At 37.9% G+C, this 22,396-nt stretch overlaps 1 protein-coding gene across 1 annotated transcript in view; it reads left to right on the top strand.

Annotated features, from left to right (window-relative positions):
* The window catches only part of SLC13A4 (solute carrier family 13 member 4), a 65,201-nt gene that overhangs the window by 35,706 nt on the left and 7,099 nt on the right, over positions 1–22,396 (top strand). The window contains exons 6-14 of the mRNA XM_074267836.1: positions 1,960–1,999; positions 3,508–3,585; positions 5,380–5,558; positions 6,607–6,726; positions 10,417–10,518; positions 11,722–11,823; positions 14,528–14,625; positions 15,303–15,433; positions 20,563–20,724. Coding sequence (XP_074123937.1) covers positions 1,960–1,999; positions 3,508–3,585; positions 5,380–5,558; positions 6,607–6,726; positions 10,417–10,518; positions 11,722–11,823; positions 14,528–14,625; positions 15,303–15,433; positions 20,563–20,724 — 1,012 coding nt within the window. The remainder of the gene's footprint in view (positions 1–1,959; positions 2,000–3,507; positions 3,586–5,379; positions 5,559–6,606; positions 6,727–10,416; positions 10,519–11,721; positions 11,824–14,527; positions 14,626–15,302; positions 15,434–20,562; positions 20,725–22,396) is intronic.

Here is a 22,396-nt window from a genome sequence, read left to right on the forward strand (position 1 = left end):
AATTAATGAAAAAAAAAAGTCAGATGAAGGTGGTCTAGTTGTACATGATCTAAAGCTATATTATAAAGCAGCAGTCACCAAAACCATTTGGTATTGGCTAAGAAATAGACTAGTTGATCAGTGGAACAGATTAGGTACACAGGACAAAATAGGGTACAACTATAGCAATTTAGTGTTTGACAAACCCAAAGATACCAACATTAGGGATAAGAATTCATTATTTGAAAAAAAATGTTGGGAAAACTGGAAATTAGTATGGCAGAAATTAGATATGGACCCACATTTAACACCATATAACAAGATAAGATCAAAATGGGTCCATGATTTAGGCATAAAAAATGAGATCATAAATAGATTAGAGGAACAGAGGATAGTCTACCTCTCAGACCTGTGTCGGAAGAAGGAATTTATGACCAAAGGATAAGTAGAGATCATTATTGATCACAAAACAGAAGATTTTGATTACATCAAATTAAAAAGCTTTTGTACAAACAAAACTAATGCAAACAAGATTAGAAGGGAAGTAACAAATTGGGAAAATATTTTTACAGTTAAAGGTTCTGATAAAGGCCTCATTACCAAAATATATAGAGAACTGACCCTAATTTATACAAAATCAAACCATTCTCCAATTGATAAATAGCCAAAGGATATGAACAAACAATTTTCAGATGATGAAATTGAAACTATATCCACTCATATGAAAGAGTGTTTCAAATCTCTGCTGATCAGAGAAATGCAAATTAAGACAACTCTGAGATATCATTACACACCTGTCAGATTGGCTAAGATGACAGGAACAAATAATGATGAATGTTGAAGGGGATGTGGGAAAAATGGGACACTAATGCATTGTTGGTGGAGTTGTGAAAGAATCCAACCATTCTGGAGAGCAATTTGGAACTATGCCCAAAAAGTTATCAAACTGTGCATACCCTTTGATCCAGCAGTGCTACTACTGGGCTTATATCCCCAAAAAATACTAAAGATGAGAAAGGGACCTGTATGTGCCAAAATGTTTGTAGCAGCTCTTTTCATAGTGGCTAGAAACTGGAAAATGAATGGATGTCTATCAATTGGAGAATGGTTGAGTAAATTATGGTATATGAATGTTATGGAATATTATTGCTCTGTAAGAAATGAACAGCAGGATGAATACAGAGAGGCTTGGAGAGACTTACATCAACTGATGCTGAGTGAAATGAGCAGAACCAGAAGATCGCTGCACACTTCAACAACAATATTGTATGAAGATGTATTCTGATGGAAGTGGATATCTTCAACGTAAAGAAGATCCTCACTTCCAGCTGATCACTGATGGAGAGAAACAACTATACCCAGAGAAGGAACACTGGGGATTGAATGTAAACTAGTAGCACTACTTGTCTTTCTACGCAGGTTACTTATACCTTCGGAATCAAATTCTTAACGTGCAACAAGAAAATTGGATTTACACACATATATTGTACCTAGGTTATACTGTAATACATTTAATATGTATATGATTGCCTGTTATCTAGGGGAGGGAGTAGAGGGAGGGAGGGGAAAATTTGGAAAAATTAATACAAGGGATAATGTTATAAAAAATTACTCATGCATATATACTGTCAAAAATTTATAATTATAAAATTAATAAAAAAAATTATAGTCCATTCTCTTCAACTATAAGTTGCAGAGAAGGGGTTCACTAGCATTAATAGAGGCAGTTCCCATGACATGGATCCAATTCCCAGATATATTATCCCTCATACTAGGTGCAAACTCCTTGAAAAGTGATGAATGTGTAGTCATTTCTAAACACAATGCCTTTTACTTAGTAGGTAACTTAAGAAACATTTATTTTTTCAATTAAAAAAATACATATTGAGTGTCAGAAATGAATAGAACTTAGATTTACCAATTCCCATATAGTCCTGTCAACATCTTCCCTCATTTCTTGTGCCTTTTGCTTTCTTCCAGCTCATCAACTCCAGATTTCCCTTCTCTGATGCAGGGCAAGGTACTGCTTTTTCTTCTTTCTGTGCTCTGGAATCACTCATCAGACCAGTGCGATAAATCAGGGAGGTAGCAATGCCCAGGCTCCCTTGCCCCCAAGATCATCACCTTCTTCTGTCTAATGTAGGCAAAAAAAAAAAAAAAAAAAAAAAAAAAAAAAAACACACACACACACACTCAAAAATAGAGGGGTAGGGGAAAGCATTCAACTCTTGACAAGTCAGTGACTGGTGTTACCTTCTACTACAGGGTCAATCCTGAGTGACTCCCTCAGAAATCTCATAGGAGAGCTGGGTGGCACAGTGGATAGACTGTGGAGCCTGGAATCTGGAAGATTCATTTTCCTAAATTCTAATTTGTCTTCAGATACTGGATAGCTAGCTGTGTAATCCTGGGTACCTATTTGCCTCAGTTCTCTCATCTGTAAAATGAGCTTGAGAAGAAAATGGCAAACCATTTCCACCAAGAAAAGCTCAAGTGGGATTCAACAAAGAGTCAGATACAACTGACAGACATTTCATTTTTCACATTTTCTCCTTAACATAGGAGAGCCCATATTTATAAGATACATTGAGATATATATTTTATATAATTATGTAATAATAATACATAATATATATTATATATGAGACCTGTAATATATATAAAACATATATATATAATAATATAAATATAGTTAATTTTAAAGAAAAATTATTCCTATTCCAAAATTGATTCTCCATTTAAATAGCATTAATAGTCCTAAAATAGTTTTTATTGTCCTTTAAATAGCAAGCTTTTCTATATTTAAAATGATTCAATTTTTAAAAATTCAATATTTACAGAATTTTAAAGGTTATTTGTTTATATGCAATATATATACCCACATATGTATATGTATGTGTATATATATATACACATATACATACATATATATTATAAGTTTGAAGCAATTTAAAGGTTTTGTATCATGAATAATTTGAGAATCTAGTCTATAGATTACTTAGAATCATGTTTTTAAATGCATCGAGTAAAATATACATGTTTACAAAGAAAATCAATTATATCAATTATATCCAAAGACAGTTATTGATATATTATTAAAGCATGCTCACAAATCCCAGGTTAAAGAACTCTGGGTTTAAAAGATGTTCTTCATTTTAAAAAAGACCAAAAAAAAAGTTCCTTTAGAAAAAATAAAATTCCAAAAAAATATTATCAGCAACACTCATCTTTTATCAGACTTCTAACTTGGTGTTTGATCTTGAGGGGGTTTTGGAAAATAGTATTATTATTATTGCAGTAATCATAATACATTTATATAAGGTTTTAAAGTTTACACAGTGTTTTCTTAGCATAATGGAGGCAGAACTGATGAGAGATGGGCTATCCCAGTCAAATGGTCATTTTCCTTGGCTTTTAGCTCACTGACCCCACAAATCAAGCACCACCTTCCACACCCACCCCAGGTGTCAGGGATACTTTGCCCTACTTGTCCTCCTCCTGGCAGGCTCACTGCTCTTGTTCCTACAGAACCTGAATGGCGTACCCATGATCACCAACTCTATCCAGTCTGTGAAACCTCAGAGCAAGAGACAGTGCTCACCTCAGGTAAGGAAAGCTGTTTCTTATATTAAGCATGGCTTCGGGGCATGCTGTCTCCCACAAAAGCCACCAACCCTGCAGTCCTCAGATCAGGTCTTGCATAGCTTAGTGCTGTGGTGTCTGAGCCCTCTTTGTCCATGGCTCACCCTCATGTACCACAGGAAAAAAAGTAAGCCCTTCCTCACCCACATAGGAACTTTGAAGAGTCTAGCTTAGGTACTTGCCAGGTGAGACAAGCACTGGGTGCAAGCAGGTGGTCTGTTCCTCTACAATCTGACCCAACTATAGGCCCGGGCCAGGAGGGAAGGGAACCGCAGAGAAAGGAAAAGGTGAATGAGATTCCCACCTTGTGGTCTGGGTCAGGCTGCAGACTAAGGATTAGGAGTCACCAACAGAGATAAGCAATGCCTATGGGAGATACTGGCAGACAAACAACAGACCAAAGAAGAGAGGAAACAGAAAAGGAAAAAAAAAATAGAATGAGAGGAGAAGAGAGGAAAAAAAGAAGGAAGAAAAAGATACATAGAGAGGAGAGCGTGTCATGACCCAGGCAAATTCAGTGGCAATAAAAACCATAAATCAGTGATGTGAAATTCAAATAGAAAGCAGTATTTAACCACACATTAGGAAGGATCCCTCAGAGAGCATATTGACTTAGAAAACTCCATCTCACCATTATCTCTGTTCTATTGTATGTTTATTTTGTCAGCTATTTCTCAATTACATTTTAATCTGATTCACACAAACACACACACACACACACACACACATACACACACAGAGAGAGAAGAGAGTGTTGCTGGGGTATGTTTGACACTTCTATCAGAAGTTATCTAGACCAACTCAAGAACCTTCCTCCCTTCCATCCAGGCCAAGAAGACCCATTCTGATTGGAAAGCAGACTCCTTCTGTACTTCAAAAATGATCCATTAGTATTCATCCAGCCAAGATTTTTTCTGACTTGAATTAAAAAATTGGATTTGATCTTCTCATAACTGCCCTCCATCCACATGTAGTGACGGCCTTCCAACCATATGTAGAAGGATGATCAGACTCATTTTGATTGACTCTATAGGAGAGAGCAGTGGATGAAAGTTGTAAAAAGTAGATTTCAGTTTATCAGAAGGAAAGATTTCCTAAATAGTTAGAGTAGTCTGAAAATAGTTTGAAGTAATGCATTTCCTATCACCAAAAGCTTCCCAACAGAGGATGGATCATAATAATACAAAAGTTATTTAGCTGAAAATGGGCTTGCTACTTTCTTAAAAAAAAAAAAAAAAAGAAAGAAAGAAAAGAAAAGAAAAAAAGAAAGAAAGAAAGAGAGAAAGAAAGAGAGAAAAAGAAAGATGTTTAACTGTCCCAACAACCCTCTGAAATAGGTAATATTATCATTCCCATTTTACATATTGAGACTTAGGTTAAGAAAGTCTAAATTACCTTGCCTAAAATCACAAACTATCATTGTCTTCCTCAAGTACAGGTTGCACTCCACAGCCTTCCAGATGTGAGTTCTGGGATTCTGTGACTACAACTCCTTGAGTTCAGGGACTGCTTCATTTCTCTTTGTGCCCCTCATTTCTAGTAGAGCGCTTGCAGAGTTTAGTAACCACTGCTGGTGGTGGTTGTGATTGGTGGTACTGGTGATGATGGGGGTGATAGGGATGCTCACAGTAAGAGTGGGGATGAAGGTGAAGGCCACTCTCCTTCCTGGAGTGGGACCCTGAACATCCCATGCTCCCGATGCTCTCCATCGGGCAGCCAGAGCTGGGATGGAGGGTTACAGTACGTTTCCTTTGGCAGGAACGGCTATTAGTCCTGCCCCCTAGGAATCTGGAGCTGAGCAGCAAGTACAGGTCCCAGCATGATCACATGGTCTGCAAGTGCCTCTCCCTGAGCATTTCCTACGCCGCCACCATTGGGGGCCTGACCACCATAATCGGCACATCCACCAGCCTCATCTTCCTAGAACACTTCAACAAGTAAGTCACGGAATGGTATCCCGGGCAGAGCTTGGCCAGGAGAATAATGCCGACTTGGGTCCCAAAGGCACGGATTGGGGTCTGCAGCCTGCAGCCTCGTGGTCACCAAATACCGTGTCAGTGCCTAAACAGTTTTTCCATAAAATAAAAAAAATACTTGATAGTGAAACCTGGCTTCCCAGTGGCTAAGCAAAAGGGAGATCTCGGCCACCAGATAACCCAACTGCAAAAAACCGCTGAGAACAGAAACAGTCCTAATGAAACTCTGAAATAGATAAAGTTTTCTTTGGACGACAGCTGACCTTGGAGTCTGGAAAGTTGCACTTAAAACAGCTTCTGACTTAAGTACAGCTGGCCAGTGAGGTGACCCTGAACAAGTCACTTTACACTCCAGCAGTTCTTTAAGAGGACATTGAAAAAGTGCATTCCCTATAGGAGAAGCTTATATTGGGGAGGTATGGCAGGGTTCTTCCTGGTGAAAGAGAATGGCTTTTCTTTCTGCTCTTGGGTTTTAGTGAATCATTTTGCATGACTCCTTACCCAACTAAAGGGATGCTGTTTACTCTGGAATGTCCCATCTTTTTTCAAACAGGTTTTAGCTTCTGTGCAATATCATGTAGTACTATTCATGTGTTTTCAGTCAACTGTGTATTTTTGTCACAATAAATAATTACTTTTTCAAAAGAAAAAGAAGAGGAAAGATCAATTTGCTTTGGTCAATTGAATATCCTTAATTGAAAATATTTGTACCAATGAAATTGAGGGTGGGGAGGAAAAAGAGAGAGAGAGAGAGAGAGAGAGAGAGAGAGAGAGAGAGAGAGAGAGAGAGAGAGAGAGAGAGAGAGAGAGGACCTTTTTTGCTTACCTCTTAGTTCCTGACAAAGCCCTTAAGAGTTAAGGTTTTTGGCTAAATAGCTTCTAGATATGGACAATGTCAGTCTATACTTATAAGCATCATCCCACCCACATTTGCCTTCCAGAGCTTGTTAACCCCAAAGTGCCATCCCCTCAGCCTTGCTGGTCACTGACCCAACTCTTTCTTTTCCAGCCAGTACCCAAGTGCTAAGGTGGTGAACTTTGGGACCTGGTTCCTTTTTAGCTTTCCCATCTCCCTCATCATGCTGGTTGTGAGCTGGTTTTGGATGCACTGGCTGTTCTTGGGATGCAAGTGAGTAAAACTAATTCAGAAGCTCTGTTGATTCCTCTCAAGTACAAAAGATTGTCATGATTCCTCTATGCTAAGTACTGAGGAGAAAATGGCAACAGTCCTAGCAAAGTGCTGCTGGGAAAACTCACTTTCCTCAAGGAAGGGGCTTCTGATATCTTTTGTTTAAAGTTGTTTTTGTATTAAGCCTAAAAAGAGTACTTTGAATCGGGAGCCAAGTATTTTCTATTCTAGTCTTAGCTATTTTAATGATTAAAAGCCATATCAAATATCTAGTCAATCAATCAATAAACATCCATTAAGGTGGTTCTGTGGGGGCAGCTAAGTGGTATAAAGGATAAAGTATCAGCTCTGGAGTCAGGAGGTTTGGAGTTCAAATTCAGACTCAGACACTTTATTAGCTGTGTGACCCTGAATAATTCACTTAACCCTGACTGCCTCTCTAAAAAAAGAAAAAAAAAAAAAAAAAAAAAAGAAAAAAGAAAAAAAACACATTATATGTTAGATTCTGTGCTAAGCACTAAGGATATAAAGAAAGATTAAAAAAAAAAAACAGTTTCAACTCTCCAGGAGATGGGGAAGACAGACAATATGCAAATAACTGTGTTCAAACAAATTATATACATAATAAATTGGAAATAATCAACAGAGGGAAGGCCCTACTAGAACTAAGAAGAATCAGGAAAGGCTTCTTAGAAAAGGTGGGATTTTTCAGGAGTAAGAGGGTGGGTTCCACTGTATTCTACTGTGATTGGGAATTGACAGGAAACTAGGGAGGAAGGATTGATGAGGAAGAGAATGAGCAGAATAGAGTAATGATAAAGAATGAAGAAGGACCACAAGCCATTTAGGGATTGGTTGAAGGAATTGGAGCTATTTGATCCAAAAAGAGAAGACTCAGAAAGGACATAATAAATGTACTAAAATGGCTTCCATTGGAAGAGAAATTGGATGTCTGACTCCAAGCTTAGGCTTACGTTTTGGGGAAATGAAGTGTATGGCCAGTCTTATAGACTAGTAAATGGTAGAATTGGTAATTGAACCTGGGACTAGTATTTTTTTCACTACTTTAAGTAGTGGAAAAATGAAAGTTGCAAAGAGGTAAATATAGACTTGATATAAGGAAAGTGAACCCTCACTAGAACACTGAGATAAATTACTGGATAGAGTACCAGACCTAGAATCAAGAAAAAGTGAGTTCAATTATGGTCTCAGACAGTTACTAGCTGTGTGAACCTGGACAAGTCATTTAATCCTGTCTGCATGTTTCAGCATCTATAAAATGAGCTGAAGGAGGAAATAGAAAACTACTCCAAAATTTTTGCCAAACAACCCCAAAAGGGGTTACAAAGAGCAGACATGACTGGAAACAATTAAATAACAATGAACCCTCACAATTTAAACTCATTTAGTGGAAGCCATATTCAAATTAATTGTGTGAACTAGATTTTTTTTTTTTAAAGAAATACAAGTTTGGGCAGGTAGGTGACACAGTAGATAGGGCACTGGCCCTGGAGTAGGAGGACCTGAGTTAAAATTTGGCTCAGACACTTGACACATAGTAACTGTGTGACTCTGAGCAAGTCACTTAATCCCAATTGCCTTGCAAAAGAAACAAAGTGAGAAAGAAAGAAAGAAAGAAAGAAAGAAAGAAAGAAAGAAAGAAAGAAAGAAAGAAAGAAAGAAAGAAAGAAAGAAAGAAAGAAAGAAAGAAAGAAAGAAAGAAAGAAAGAAAGAAAGAAAGAAAGAAAGAAAGAAAGAGAAAAAGGAAGGAAGGAAGGAAGAAAGAGAAAAAGGAAGGAAGGAAGGAAGGAAGGAAGGAAGGAAGGAAGGAAGGAAGGAAGGAAGGAAGGAAGGAAGGAAGGAAGGAAGGAAGGAAGGAAGGAAGGAAGGAAGGAAGGAAGGAAGGAAGGAAGGAAGGAAGGAAGGAAGGAAGGAAGGAAGGAAGGAAGGAAAGAAAAGTGGCTCTAAATCCTATCTCATTTAATGAATACATAAGTCTTATAAAGCAGTAGTCACCAAAACCCTGTGGTACTGGCTAATTAGAATGGTAGAATAGGTTAGATGCACAATCAATGACAATAGTAATCTAATATTTGATAAAGCTCCAAAATCTAGCTTCTGGAATGAGGAATACATAAGCTATTTATAATTAACTGCTTCCATTTGAATAATAATAACAATAGCATTTATTTAGTGATTTAAAGTTTACAAAGTTATTTCATTTAATCCTCTTAACAGCCCAGTGAGATAGATACTATCATTATCTCCATTTCACAGATAAGGATACTGTGGCATAAAGGTTTAAACAATTTGCCACAAGTCACAGGGCTAGTTAAAGTCTGAGGTTGGACACTGTGTTCTCCTTATGTTCCCCTGGAGTATTATTTAATTTGTGTGGCAAACTGTTCCTTCATAAACTACAAAAATAAGCTTTAGCCCAGGCCAATTTTCATAAATTCTGCAACATTAAAGTCTAGAATTACACAGAGCACTGAATTTGGTATGGCTCATGACTTAAATTCTGCTTCAGGCACTTAGTTATTGTGTGACCATAAGCAAATCTACCCCGCCTTCTGGGTTTCAATTGCTTCGTGTATGAAATGAGGATTTTCTACTTTCTGGGCTGCTGTAATGGAAGTATTTGTGGGACTCCTTAAAGTGTTTTATTCATGTGAGGTTATACTACTAGGTCTGAAAAAAAGGAAAAGAATCTATATGTACAAAAATATTTATAACAGCTCTTTTTATGGCAGCAAAGAATTGGAAATTAAGGAATACCCATCAATTGGGGAGTGCCTGAATAAATTGGAGCATATAATTATGATGGAATACTATTTGTGCTATAAGAAATAATGAACATGATGCTTTCAGAAAAATCTGGAAAGACTTATATGAACTGATGCAAAGTCAACTAAGCAGAATCAGGAGAACATTATACACAGTAACAGCAATATTGTACAATGGCCAACTGTGAATGGCTTAGCTAGTCTTAGCAATATAAGAATTCAAATCTCTTCCAAAGGACTTAGGCTGAAAAATGCTATCCACTTTCAGAGAAAGAACTGATGAAGTCTAAATGTAGATTAAAACATGCCTTTTCAGTTTTCTTTATTATTATTGTTTTCCTGCACAGCATGACTAATATGAAAATGTTTCATGACTTCTCATGTATAATTTATATCAAAATGCCTGCCTTCTCAAGGAATGGGGAGGGAAGGGAAGGAGAAAATTTGAAACTCAAAATTTTAAAAATATATATAAAAATTTTTGTTTGCATATGGAGAAAAAGTAAAACAAAAATTAAATGTAAGCAAACCTTTAAATGTGAACCCTTAAATTTATTTGAATCAGAATTTTATAGTCATTGGGGCATTGGCAAATACAAGAAAAAGAAAATTGGGTGATTGACAATGACTAAATAACAAAAATGTTCACATTTCCATGTTATTTGATAGCTTAGGGAAAAAAAGATGTTCCTTAATTCCCACACTATGAGGCAGGTGGTGAGAAAATTATTAGTCTTAGGTTTGTAAGATGAAGAAATTAAGTTTTGGGGAAATGAAATGTATGGCCAGTCTTACAGACTAGTAAATGGTAGAATTGGTCATTGAACCTAGGACCAATATTTTTTTCCACTATTTCAAGTTACCTATAACATCACAAGGTACATCTCTCTCTTCCCTTTCTCAGTTTTAAAGAGACCTGCTCCCTGAGTAAAAAGAAGAAGACAAAAAGAGAAGAGTTGTCAGAAAGGAGGATTCAAGCAGAATATGAGAAACTGGGAGACATTAGGTAAAGATCAACCTTCTCTCCTTCAAGAAATAATACATAACGGTAACACAAAAGAAGCCTGTTTTTGGTGTTTGTTTTTTGAGGCAATGACTTACCAAGGTTGACACGGCTAGTAAGTGTCTTAGACTGAATTTGAACTCAAATCCTCCTGACTCCAGCACTGGTGCTGTATCCACTGTGTCACTTAGCTGCCCTTTTGCTGTTCAGCCCTTTTAATCACATCCCATTCTCCATGACTCCATCTGGGTTTTTTTTTTCCAATTAGGGTTTTCTTAACAGGATCACAAAGCTAGTAAATGTGCGAGGTCAAATTTGAATTCAGGTTTTCAGGCTTGGAACTCCATCCACTGTGCACCCAGCTGCCGGAGGCTTATTCTAGAGTCTCCAAGACCAAGGGTTTTTCATTACTATAAACCCAAGCATTCAAGAGACACTATTGACCCAGAGTTCAGATGACCTTACTATCATTATCCCAAAAATATTTCTCAATTCCTATAGCAGGTGAAAAGTGAGGGGAGGAATGAGAAGACAACCACCCTTCTGTAACACAAGGTATACCCTCAAAGGCTCCATCTCCAATTATCCCTTTCAGTTTTTACAGACTTGCACAGAACCATTACTTGTGGACAATGGGATGGCTCAGCAGGGTACAGTTAAAAAAAAAAAAAAAAAAGACACTAGATTTAAAGTCATGGGGCTCAGTCATGGTGTCTCTGCCACCCAACACCCAAGTGATATTGGGTAAGTTATTAACACAATACTAGACTAGATAGCCAGAAGTTTCTGTTTATAAATGTATGTGTTTACTTTTATAGGCACAGAAGGGCTTTTGTTTTGTATCTAGTAGCTAAGGAAATATTTAATGCAGTCTTGCAAAAAGGTTCTAAGTATGTACCCACCCAATGCTGTCTTTACCAACTCTTCCCACATGACTAAAACCATACTTAAGGATGGCCTTTATGCAGTTGAGGAACAGACATGGCTTGAAGTGATCAAATGGGAAGAACGATGGATTGTAAATCTTAGGAAGTGGGTTCAAATCCCCCTTCTCCCCCCCCCCCCCCCCCCCCCCGCCACATTTACTAGCTGTGTGACTTTGGGCCAATCCCTCACTGCTCAGAGCTTCTCTTTCCTCTGCTGCTGTGCCAGTTTGGAATGAGGAACTAGAGGACTGAGGATCAGTCAGTGGGCATTTCCTTTTAGCTACCCCGAAATGGTGACTGGATTCTTCTTCATCCTGATGACTCTGCTGTGGTTTACCCGGGAGCCTGGTTTTGTCCCTGGCTGGGATTCATTCTTTGAGAAGTAAGTATTAGAACCTCCCTCCTTGTGAAGAAGTATCCCTCATTCCTCACAATGCAATCTCACATTCCCTTTCTTCTTTATGGAAGAAACAGCCAGAGACATCTTTTTCCTTCTCCCTTCTTCCCCTTCCCACTTTCCCTGCCCCATGGCCCAGCAGAACCAGCCTAGAGCTAGTTTCTCAGAAATCTCAAAGGAAGAGAATCATACAGTCTCCTTCTATCCTATAACTAATCTTACTGTTATGTGACAGGAAAAATAGGGAAAGGAAAACTTTCTCCCTTCTCCCCATCCTTCACCCCTACCAAAAAAAGGAGAATTCTGGAGAAGGGATGAGAAATTGCATCTCTTTTCCTTTCCCAAGGAGAAGGATGGGGCTAATGGGTGTGAAATCCTGCCTAATACTATTAGAAGAAGCCTCTTCCATCAAGAAGTGGTTGATGTTTGACTGAATGCCTTTTTTTCTCTTCTTAATCTTGGTTACAAGGAATGGGTAAAAAAAGGGAAAGTCAGGGTAGGAGAGACATGTGAAATGGATGTGAAATAAAAAACAAAAAGTATCAATGAAAAGATAATTTTTATTAACTTTTATCTTTATTCTGAATTTTAAAAACCAAATAGGATGGGCATTTTCATGGACATCACAGAACAGAACAAGAGAGAAAAGACTTTATTTAAAGTACAACTTGCTTTAATTCCAAATTGCTTTATTCCAAGCCATATCTTTCACAGCAGTCTGCTTGTCTAGCTTTCTTGCCCATTTTCCTCCTGTTCTTCTTTCTCCTTTAAAAAAAAAAAATGCCTTAGGGACCCTCTTTCTTTCTCTTCTTTTTCTTAAGATAATTTTTTTTTTCCACAAAGAAAACAATTTTTCTCTAACATAAAGCCTTCTGGGGCAATTTGCCAATTTCCTCTTATTCTGGCCCTTTGGGAAGCCATATATAGAAGATACAATGCATTATTTCTATTTTGTAGGTAGGCTGGGTATGTAGTACATTTCCATGTTTTAGTTTTCATGCCACCAAAATATTTCCAATCAAATGATACTCGGAATTTTGCTCAGTGAATTTATGATTCTACCTTGTTAGGGGTTTGGGTTTTTTGCAGACAATCAGGGTTAAATGACTTGCCTAGGGTCACACAGGTAGTAAATGTCCGAGACTGGGTTTGAATTCAGGTCCTCCTGACTCCAAGGCCAGTGTACTGTCCACTGCACCATCCAGTTATGCCTTATTTTGTCATTTTAAAAATGAATGTCCCAATTTTTTTTTAATTCAATAAACCAGTCAATGAAATTAAATGAGGTACCCCTAAGAACCAAGGACAATCATTATTATGCACAGATGAATTGATCTTTGACAGAAATCAATATTCTGAAATAGAAACATCACAGAATTTGATAAAGAAAAATGGAAGTACAGGTTTTACCTATCCTACTTCTCAGAATGTGTGACCTTGAGTGCAAATCACATAACTTCTTTCTTTGAGTCTCATTTCCTCATCTGTACAATAGGGATCATAACAGTATGCCCCAAAAGTTTTAGTGCAGTTTTAAGTCATTAAAGTTTAAATTAAAATGTTAATGAGATTAAAATTAAAAATGAATTAAATTAAAAATTTTATTAAAAATTTACTAGCTCAGAACTACACTAAGACTTTTGGAACACCTCCTCTTGCAGTACCTCCACTATAAGACAATTGGGAAGAACAAATAAAATGTCTTCATGATGAAGGCTAATGTTATCATTACTGTTCTACAAGATTGATGTTAGCACACAGTAAGGCTTCAGTTTGACATTCATGCTCCAGTTTGAGGAAGCAGATCTCTAATCCCCAGTCAGTTTTTATTCCTTTTTTACCATAAATTATTGGCTCACACTGATGAAAAGAAACAAAAAAACAAAACAAAACAAAAAACATGCCTTCTGACTCCCTCACTTTCTGATTTCACAACTGCTGAAAAGTTATGTTCTGCCTTCAAGATGGGTAGTACTTCACATTTTTGATACCATATTACCATTGCTATTCAGACCATCTAGTAGCTATTTCCAGGAAGAAATTGGATTAAATATAGCCAAGAAGTGATTGTGGAGATGTGAAAGGAGAAGGAACCTCCTGTCTTCCAACGCCATTCATTCTTTCTGGGCCATAACTCTGCCAGTCAGGAAGTTTTTCCTTGTATCAAGTAGAAATTCATCTCTTGACAACTCCCACTCATTGCTCCTATTCTGTGTTCTAACGCTTAGAAGAACTTATCTAGTTCCTTCTTCTTCAGGACAATCTTTCCAACACTTTAACACAATTATTGAGTTTCTCTCCCAATCCAAAAATTTCCCTTTTCCAGGCTAACCAAGAGCTAAAGGTAAGCCTCCCAGCTAAACTTCATACAGCATGATCATACTAGAACTGGACTCCAAAGTTCTAAAATTAACTACAAACTTGACCACTTAATTGGCATATAATCAGGCAAGCTAGTTAACCTTTTATGGTCTTAAGTTTTTTCTCTTGTAAAATAGAAGAAATAAAAGATCATTTCCTTAAAATTTAAAAAATAAATCAAAGAGATTAGGTTGATTCAGCCAATCTCTGGAGTTCTCAATAGAAGCATAATATCCAGAGGATCTCAGAGATACCCTGAAATTTCTGGTTACCACACCTTTAGTCTCTCCTATGGCATCTTTGACATTCATACTTGTTTCTTCGTTAGGAAAGGCTACCGTACGGATGCTACTGTCTCTGTCTTCCTTGGTTTCCTCCTCTTCCTAATCCCAGCTAAGAAACCCTGTTTTGGAAAAAAAGATAAAGGTAAGAGGGAAACTGTGATGGGGAACACTAAAGACTGATTATGGTTTAAGAACACCTGATTGAAAAGTTGTCAAAGATTAACAGAAGCAGAAGAATAACAATAATGTTAAATGACTATACTATATAGCAATGTAAAATGAAAGGCAGTTAAAATAATACAAATTGTAAGGATCATTCCTGATCCCAGAAAATAAGAGTTAAAAATAGTTTACCCTCCTCTCAGAAGAATAGGGAACTATGGGTATATTATATGAGCCTGCTGTCAGATGTGGTTATTTTGTATGTTGGTCTGTTTTATCTTTTTTCCTGTGTTTCAAGGGAGGATTCAACAAGGAGGAAGGTGTATCAAGACATGGGATATAAAAATAAATGTGATCAATAAAACTTTTTAAAAGTTTTTAAAGAAGGGCAGCTGGATGGCATAGTGGATAGAGCACCAGCCTTGAAGTCAGGAGGACCTGAGTTCAAATCTGGCCTCAGACACTTAACACTTCCTAGCTGTGTGACTGGGCAAGTCACTTAATCCCAATGTCTCAAAAAAAAGAAAAAAAATTCTTTAAAGGGAGCTTCAACATCAGAGTAATCATACTGATTAGTGATCTATTCAAATATTCCTTATTTCTTCTAATGAGGTGCCATGGTTTTGATATGGGATCTGGGTCTTCATGAAACTTTAGATTCAGGAGAAAGCAAAGAAGATTCAATGGAAATGGAACCCATCATTACATGGAAGGACTTTCAGAAGACCATGCCCTGGGAGATTGTCATTCTGGTGGGAGGAGGTTATGCTCTAGCATCTGGAAGCAAGGTAACATTTTTTTCTGGGTTTGATTTGTTGAATGTTGTTATAGAAGCTTTGTTTAATTGGTTCTCTCAGTGCTCAGAGGGAATATCTAAGGGGTGATTTCTCAGAATTGAGAGAAACAGAGAGAGAATAAAATGTCTATTCCACAATCAATCAAATAGTATTTATTAAAGCTCCTACTACATGCTAAGTATTAGGCCTGCAAAAAGAAATGAAGGAATTCACAATCTAATGGGGGAGACAACAAGTAAACAAATATATGCAAATAAGATAAATTCAAGATGAAAAGAAAATCAGTAAGAAAGGAAGGGCAAAATTAAAAATTAAAAAGGGTTAGAACAGGCTTCCTCTTTTAAAAAGGGGGGAAAAGGAGGATTTTAGTTGGGACTTAAAGGAAGCTAGGAAAGGAATGAGGGACCGTAAGAGAAAATGCCCAGAGATGAAAGATGGAGTGTCTTGTTCATTGAACAAGGAGGCCAGTGTCAGGGATGAAAGAATACATGAAAGGGAATAGAATATAAGATTAGAAAGGTAGGAGGCAGCTGAAGAGCTCTGAATGTCAAACAGAGCATCCTGTATTTAATCCTAGAGACAACAGGGAGCCACTGGAGTTACTGAATTCGAAGTTGACATGTTCAGATCTTCATTTTAGGAAACGGAGGAGGCCAAATGGAAAAGGGATTGGAGTAGAAAGAAACTTGAGGCAGGCAGATTCATATGAGGTAATAAGGACCTGCACCAGAGCAGTGACATTATCAGAAGAGAGAAGGAGACATATTTAAGAGATGGCAAAGGTGAAATCGGTAGGCCTTGGAAACAAATTGGATATAGGGGGAGAGGGATGAGAGATAATGAAGAACTGAGAAAGACACCTACATTTTGAACCAGAGGGACTGAAAGGCTAATATGTAGCTATGGTGGAGCAGAAGAGTAGGTCATGAGAAGCAAGATGAGTAACCCAGTGGTTAAAGGGAGAGTTATTATGTACAGCTGAAATCCCCTAGTGTGAAGGCAAGAGTTGGGAAGGACAGAAAAATTTAAGCCATGAACCAAACCCATTGAGGAGAGAAGAGCTACTTGAAGGTCGGTAGAAAACAGCTACAAGATTTTGATTAGCTTGTTGGGATAGCAGTAATCAAGAATTCTGCACACATGGCCAGCTACCTGAGATCTAAGGATGAAAACACAATTGTATGCACTTTGTCTTAAAGGTATCAAGAATTTAAGACAACTTACCCTTTTACAACTAAAGAAGGCAGTACTTTTAGGTGGACATATCACATTATTGGGTTCATGCTAAGCTTGTAAGCAACTTAAAATTATAATAACATCAAACAACTCACATTTATATATCATTTTAAGGTTTAGCAGCTAGGTGGTGCAGTGGATAAAGGACCAGACCTTTAGTCTAGTAGGACTGAGTTCCAATCTAGGCTGAGATACTTCTTAGTTGTATGACCCTGGGCAAGTCATCTAATCCTGTTCACCTCCGTTTCCTCATCTATCAAATGAAAAATCCATAAAATCTTCCAAAAAAAAAAAATAATCTGTTAAAAAAATTAGCACCTCTTAGGGATGCTGTGAGGATCAAAAGTGACACCACTTGAAAAACACCTAGCTGAGACTTAAGTACTTAATAAATGCTGTTTTCTTCCTTCTTTCAAAGCCTTTTCTGAATAACAAGTCCAAGACATAAGTTACTTTCTTATGAAATGTTTATTAATGCAATTATTTCTAATGCTCTGCTTGTATAATTGATTTAAAAAATATTTTTAAATCTTATATTCAGTACTTACCACTATTAAATGTTACCTATTTTTCTTGGGAGCCATTGTTTTCTGTCTGTTGAAATCTTTTTGATGTTTGAGTATTAAAACATTTGAATGGAATCATAACTCTAGAGCTGGAGGCCACTTGACTCCATACTTTCCTTTAACTGATAAGGAAACTGAGGTGAGGAGGTAAGGGGTGCCTGTGGTTAGCTTAGGTAGGGAAGGGCAATCAGTGTTCAAATTCAGGTCTCCTGACTTCAAATTTATCACCCTCTTTACTTTAAACAGGAGCTACATTACACTAATGGTCTGAAGGATCAGATTTAAAGGGCCAAGTTCATAGGCCTTCCGCCCTTATAAATGTAATTATGAAACATGGGTAGCTTGTGATTATGGCTCCAGTTAGAGAAATAATAATGGTTTCGAGGTTGGGATTCTACTTCTGTCCTAGGAAGGTCACCCTCAAGATCCAGTGCTGAACTAATAATGATAGCTAACATTTATGTAGCAACTAATGTTCGTTGGCCAACCACTGTGCTGAGCACTTCACAAATATCATCTCATTTGATCCTCATGAAAACCCTGGGAGGTACTGTTATTATCCCCATTTTGCAGTTGAGGAAACTGAGGCAAACAGAGGTTAAGTGACATGCTCAGTGTCACGCATCTAGTAAGTATCTGAGGCCAGAATGGAATTCATATTTTCTTGACTCCTGACCTGCCACTCTATCATCTGTTCCAGTTAACTGCCCCATATCCTGAGTAAAAGGACCCCAAAAATGCAAATCATAGGACCAATTACAAGTATCTTATGAGAAATAAGATTACAGCATCCTTCTTTTTAAACTTTTTTCTTTTTTTTTAGTAATATTTTTATTTTCCAAAATACATGCAAAGATAGTTTTCATCATTCATCCTTGCAAAACCTTGTGTTTCAAATTTTTCTCCCTCCCTCCATTACTTACAGCAAATAATCCAATATAGGTTAAACATGTGCAATTCTTCTAAATATATTTTCATATTTATCATGCTGCACAAGAAAAATCAAATCAAAAGGGGAAAAATGAGAAAAAACAAAAAAACAAAAAACAAGCAAGCAAACAACAACAAAGGTGAAAATACTATGTTGTGATCTGCATTCAGTCCCCACAGTCCTCTCTGTAGGTGCAGATGACTTTCTCCATTACAAGTCTATAGGAATTGGCCTGAACCACTTCATTATTGAAGAGAGCCACGTCCATCAGAATTGGGTGGTGCAGTGGATAGAGCACTAACCCTGAAGTCAGGAGGAACTGAGTTCAAATCTGGTCTCAGATACTTAAACTTCCTAGCTGTGTGACCCTGGGCAAGTCACTTAACCCCAATTGCTTCAGCAAAAAAAAAAGAAAAAAGAATTGATCATCATATAATCTTGCTGCCATATACAATCATCCTGCCCATCGTTTTTTGTTTGTTTGTTTGTTTTGTTTTGTTTATTATAGCTTTTTTATTTACAAGATATATACATGGGTAATTTTTCAGCATTGACAAATGCAAAACCTTTTGTTCCAACTTTTTCCCTCCTTCCCTTCACCCTTCCCCCAGACAGCAGGTTGACTAATACATGTTAAATATGTTAAAGTATAAGTTAAATACAATATATGTATACTTGTCCATACAGTTATTTTGCTGTACAAAAAGAATCGACTTTGAAATAATGTACAATTAGCCTGTGAAGGAAATCCAAAATGCAGGCGGACAAAAATAGAGGGATTGGAAATTCCATGCAGTGGTTCATAGTCATCTCCCAGAGTTCTTTCACTGGGTGTAGCTGGTTCAGTTCATTACTGCTCCATTGGAACTGATTTGTTTCATCTCACTGTTGAAGAGGGCCACGTTCATCAGAATTGATATCGTATAATCTTGTTGTTAATCTTCTGGTCCTGCTCTTTTCACTCAGCATCAGTTGATGTAAGTCTCTCCAGGCCTTTCTGAAATCATCTGCTGGTCATTTCTTACAGAACAATAATATTCCATAATATTCATATACCACAATTTACTCAGCCATTCTCCAATTGATGGGCATCCACTCAGTTTCCACTTTCTCTGCCCATCATTTCTTACAGAAATTATTCCACAACATTCATATATCAGCACTTATTCAGCCATTTTCCAAGTGATGGGCATTCATAGAGCAGTCTTTTAACAAAATAAGAGAATATACTTAGAAACAGGCAGCAGTCATACCAATTGCATGCTTCCCTCTATATTTCCCTCCAGTTTTCTAGAAAATGACCCAAGATTTCATCAGAAGTTTTAGTCATTTTTTCTGGAAGACTCCTGGGAAGGTAACTCAGGGGATCACAGAAACAGAGACCCTCAGAGGTGGGATGGAACCACATCTGAACAACAATCCCCTTTAGCTCATCCAGAACAACTCACATAACAATTTCTAGTAAGGGGGAACATGCTAAAACCTGAGGGGTGAGTAGAAAGTCAATTTCATTTTTGCATAACACTCAAGGTTAGAAGTTCTACCCTTTTCTAACTTCTATTTGTCACTGCTAATTTTGTCTGAATGATTTTTTTCTGTCTTCCATGGGACAGCCCATCAGATACTAAAGACAGATGTCATGTCCATTCTGAGTCTTCCCTTGCTTCCACGAAGTCATGTATGGCACCGTCTTGAAAACTTCCATTACCATACAGAACTATCTCCTCTGGACAATCTCCAGCTTATCTATTTCCTTCCTAAAATATGACACTCAGAATTAAACATAATACTCTAGATGTGATCTGACCAGATCAGATCTCACAGGCCCATAAACACCTTGGTCCTGGGCATCACACCAGAAACTGCTTTAGCTTTTTCACCTCAAACCACATTTCCTTATTGACAGTATCATTTTCCCACATAAAGTAATCATAAGAAAGAATTTCTCAGTCACAAGAAAGATTTAAAAATAAAAGCTAACATCTGTATATCACTTAAAAGTTGGGAAAACATTATATCAGTTATCTCAGTTGGTCCTCACCACATCCCTAGGAGTGGATGCTATCCCTGATTTACAGATGAGCAAACTTAGGTTGAGAGAAGCTAAATGACTTTGCCCAGGATCACACAGTTAATTCTCTAAGACGGGATTCGAACTTGGTTCTATCCTGACTCCAAATCTAGGACTCTTACCCACTGCACCACTTACCTGTGTGTCTGGAATGGAATTCTTCTGCCATGAAAGATGATGGAATAAGAATAAAGGAGTCAGGACCAGATCTACAAAGGGATAAAAGTGGTCTGTCTGGCCTGGAAATGCCTTACAAGAAGATTGCTGGCCCAGCATTTCCATCTCATTCTTTCCTTGTCGCCCTCCCTTCTCTCAGTCCTCCGGGCTGTCCACATGGATTGGGCACCAGATGTTATCCCTGAGTAGCCTTCCACCATGGGCAGTCACCCTGCTGGCGTGCATCTTGGTGTCCGTGGTCACTGAGTTTGTTAGCAACCCTGCCACCATCACCATCTTCCTGCCGATCCTCTGCAGCTTGGTGAGTAGAAGCAGAAGGCATTCTCGCTTTCCTAGCCAAACTGCCCAAAATAGCACCAGTTTGGAGGCCAAGATCAATGGAAAAAGTGTGGGAATCTATTCTCTTCCATCAGTAACTTTTTTACAGCCTTCTGCCTCATTTCACGAATCATGAGACCTGGTGAAAAGGATGCAAAAAAAAAAAATTCCATACTCTTTTTTTCCTTTCCCTTTCTTTGCTCTGACCACTCCAGCCATTTCTTATCCTTTTTATTCTCAGTCTCCTGTTTCTCCCTTTCCCTTGGGCCATATTTGGGTTGGTATTGGTGAAGCTAAGCTAGGAGAGTCAAAATTCCATAATTGTCCATTACCTTCACTTTCAAGAAAAATTCCATTTTAGAGCTGCATCATGAGCATACTCACCCACATGACAGGAGGATGTCATTGGTCAGAAAGACACTGCGAAAGACAGTGTAGACTGCAATCCATTCCTATTGGGGTAAAGACCTCAGAATCTACATCCTATTGTGGATGGTTCAATAGCATCAGCACACAATGTCTAATTAGAAAAGATGGTTTTGTGGGCATTAATCTCACATCATGGTAGTGTTCTCCAAGGAGCAGCAGTTACACCATCATTTAGAGCTTACTACACTTTCCCAAGTAATACTGCCCTTTTTAATAAAAAAAAAAAAAAAAAAAAAAAAAAAAATTAACTTTCTCATCTTCAAACCAGACATCAGAATCAGAAGACCTTGGCTAGATTTCCAGTTTGGTCTTTGCTAGTTATGTGGTCTTGGCCATTTCATCCTTCTAATTTCAGTTCTCTTATCTCTAATGCTCTCAACTTAACACAAGCTCAACTCCCAACTTCCCCACCATAAGCTCTCCTCCTCATCTCTTATCTTTCAGAATTTCTTCATGCAGCCTTCCTGGTTCCTTAACTATTAGTGTTCCTTCTTTTCCCCCTCCTCCCCCCAAAAATAGTTAGCATACTGATACGGGAGTCAGATGACCAGGATTCCAGTCTGGCTTTGGAGACTTGCAGTGTGTCTCTGGGCAAATCCCCTAACTTCTGTGTACCTCAGACAAGCGGCTGGAGGGCTAGGTGGATGGATGCTAGAATTGGAGTCAAGAACCCCTGAGTTTGAAGCCTGCCTCAATTAATTAGATGTGTGATGCTGGAAAGGTACTTAACCTCTCTCAGGCTCAGAATCCTCATCTGTAAAATGAGAATAAAAATGAGATAAAGAAGTAAAGTACTCAGCAAATCTTAAAGTACTATTTAAATGGTAGTTATTTTGCATAGTCATTTTGTAGAGGGAATTTCTCCCCTAAGTTATCTCTGGACCTGATGAAAACACACATACTTTATGTAATGGCATCATGCAGTGCTACCACATATATAGCAGCATTGTACCAGGCACTTAGGAGAGAGACAAAATTAAACTAGTCTTTACCTTCAAATAGCTTACCATTCTGCTGGGGGAGAGAGGCATACATAGAGAGCAAAAGGCAAAGTAGGGATGGAATAGAGATCAGTAAAAAGTGCCAGGTCCAGACTCACGTTCCCAAGTTCAAATCTGACCTCAGACACGTCCTAACTGTGACTCTGAGCAAACCCTGTTTGCCTCAGTTTCATTTTACGGAGCTGGAAATGGCAAACCACTTCAGCATTTTTGCCAAGAAAACCA

The sequence above is a fragment of the Sminthopsis crassicaudata genome, chromosome 5 (genome assembly GCF_048593235.1).
Source record: "Sminthopsis crassicaudata isolate SCR6 chromosome 5, ASM4859323v1, whole genome shotgun sequence".
Taxonomy (NCBI): Eukaryota; Metazoa; Chordata; class Mammalia; order Dasyuromorphia; family Dasyuridae; genus Sminthopsis; species Sminthopsis crassicaudata.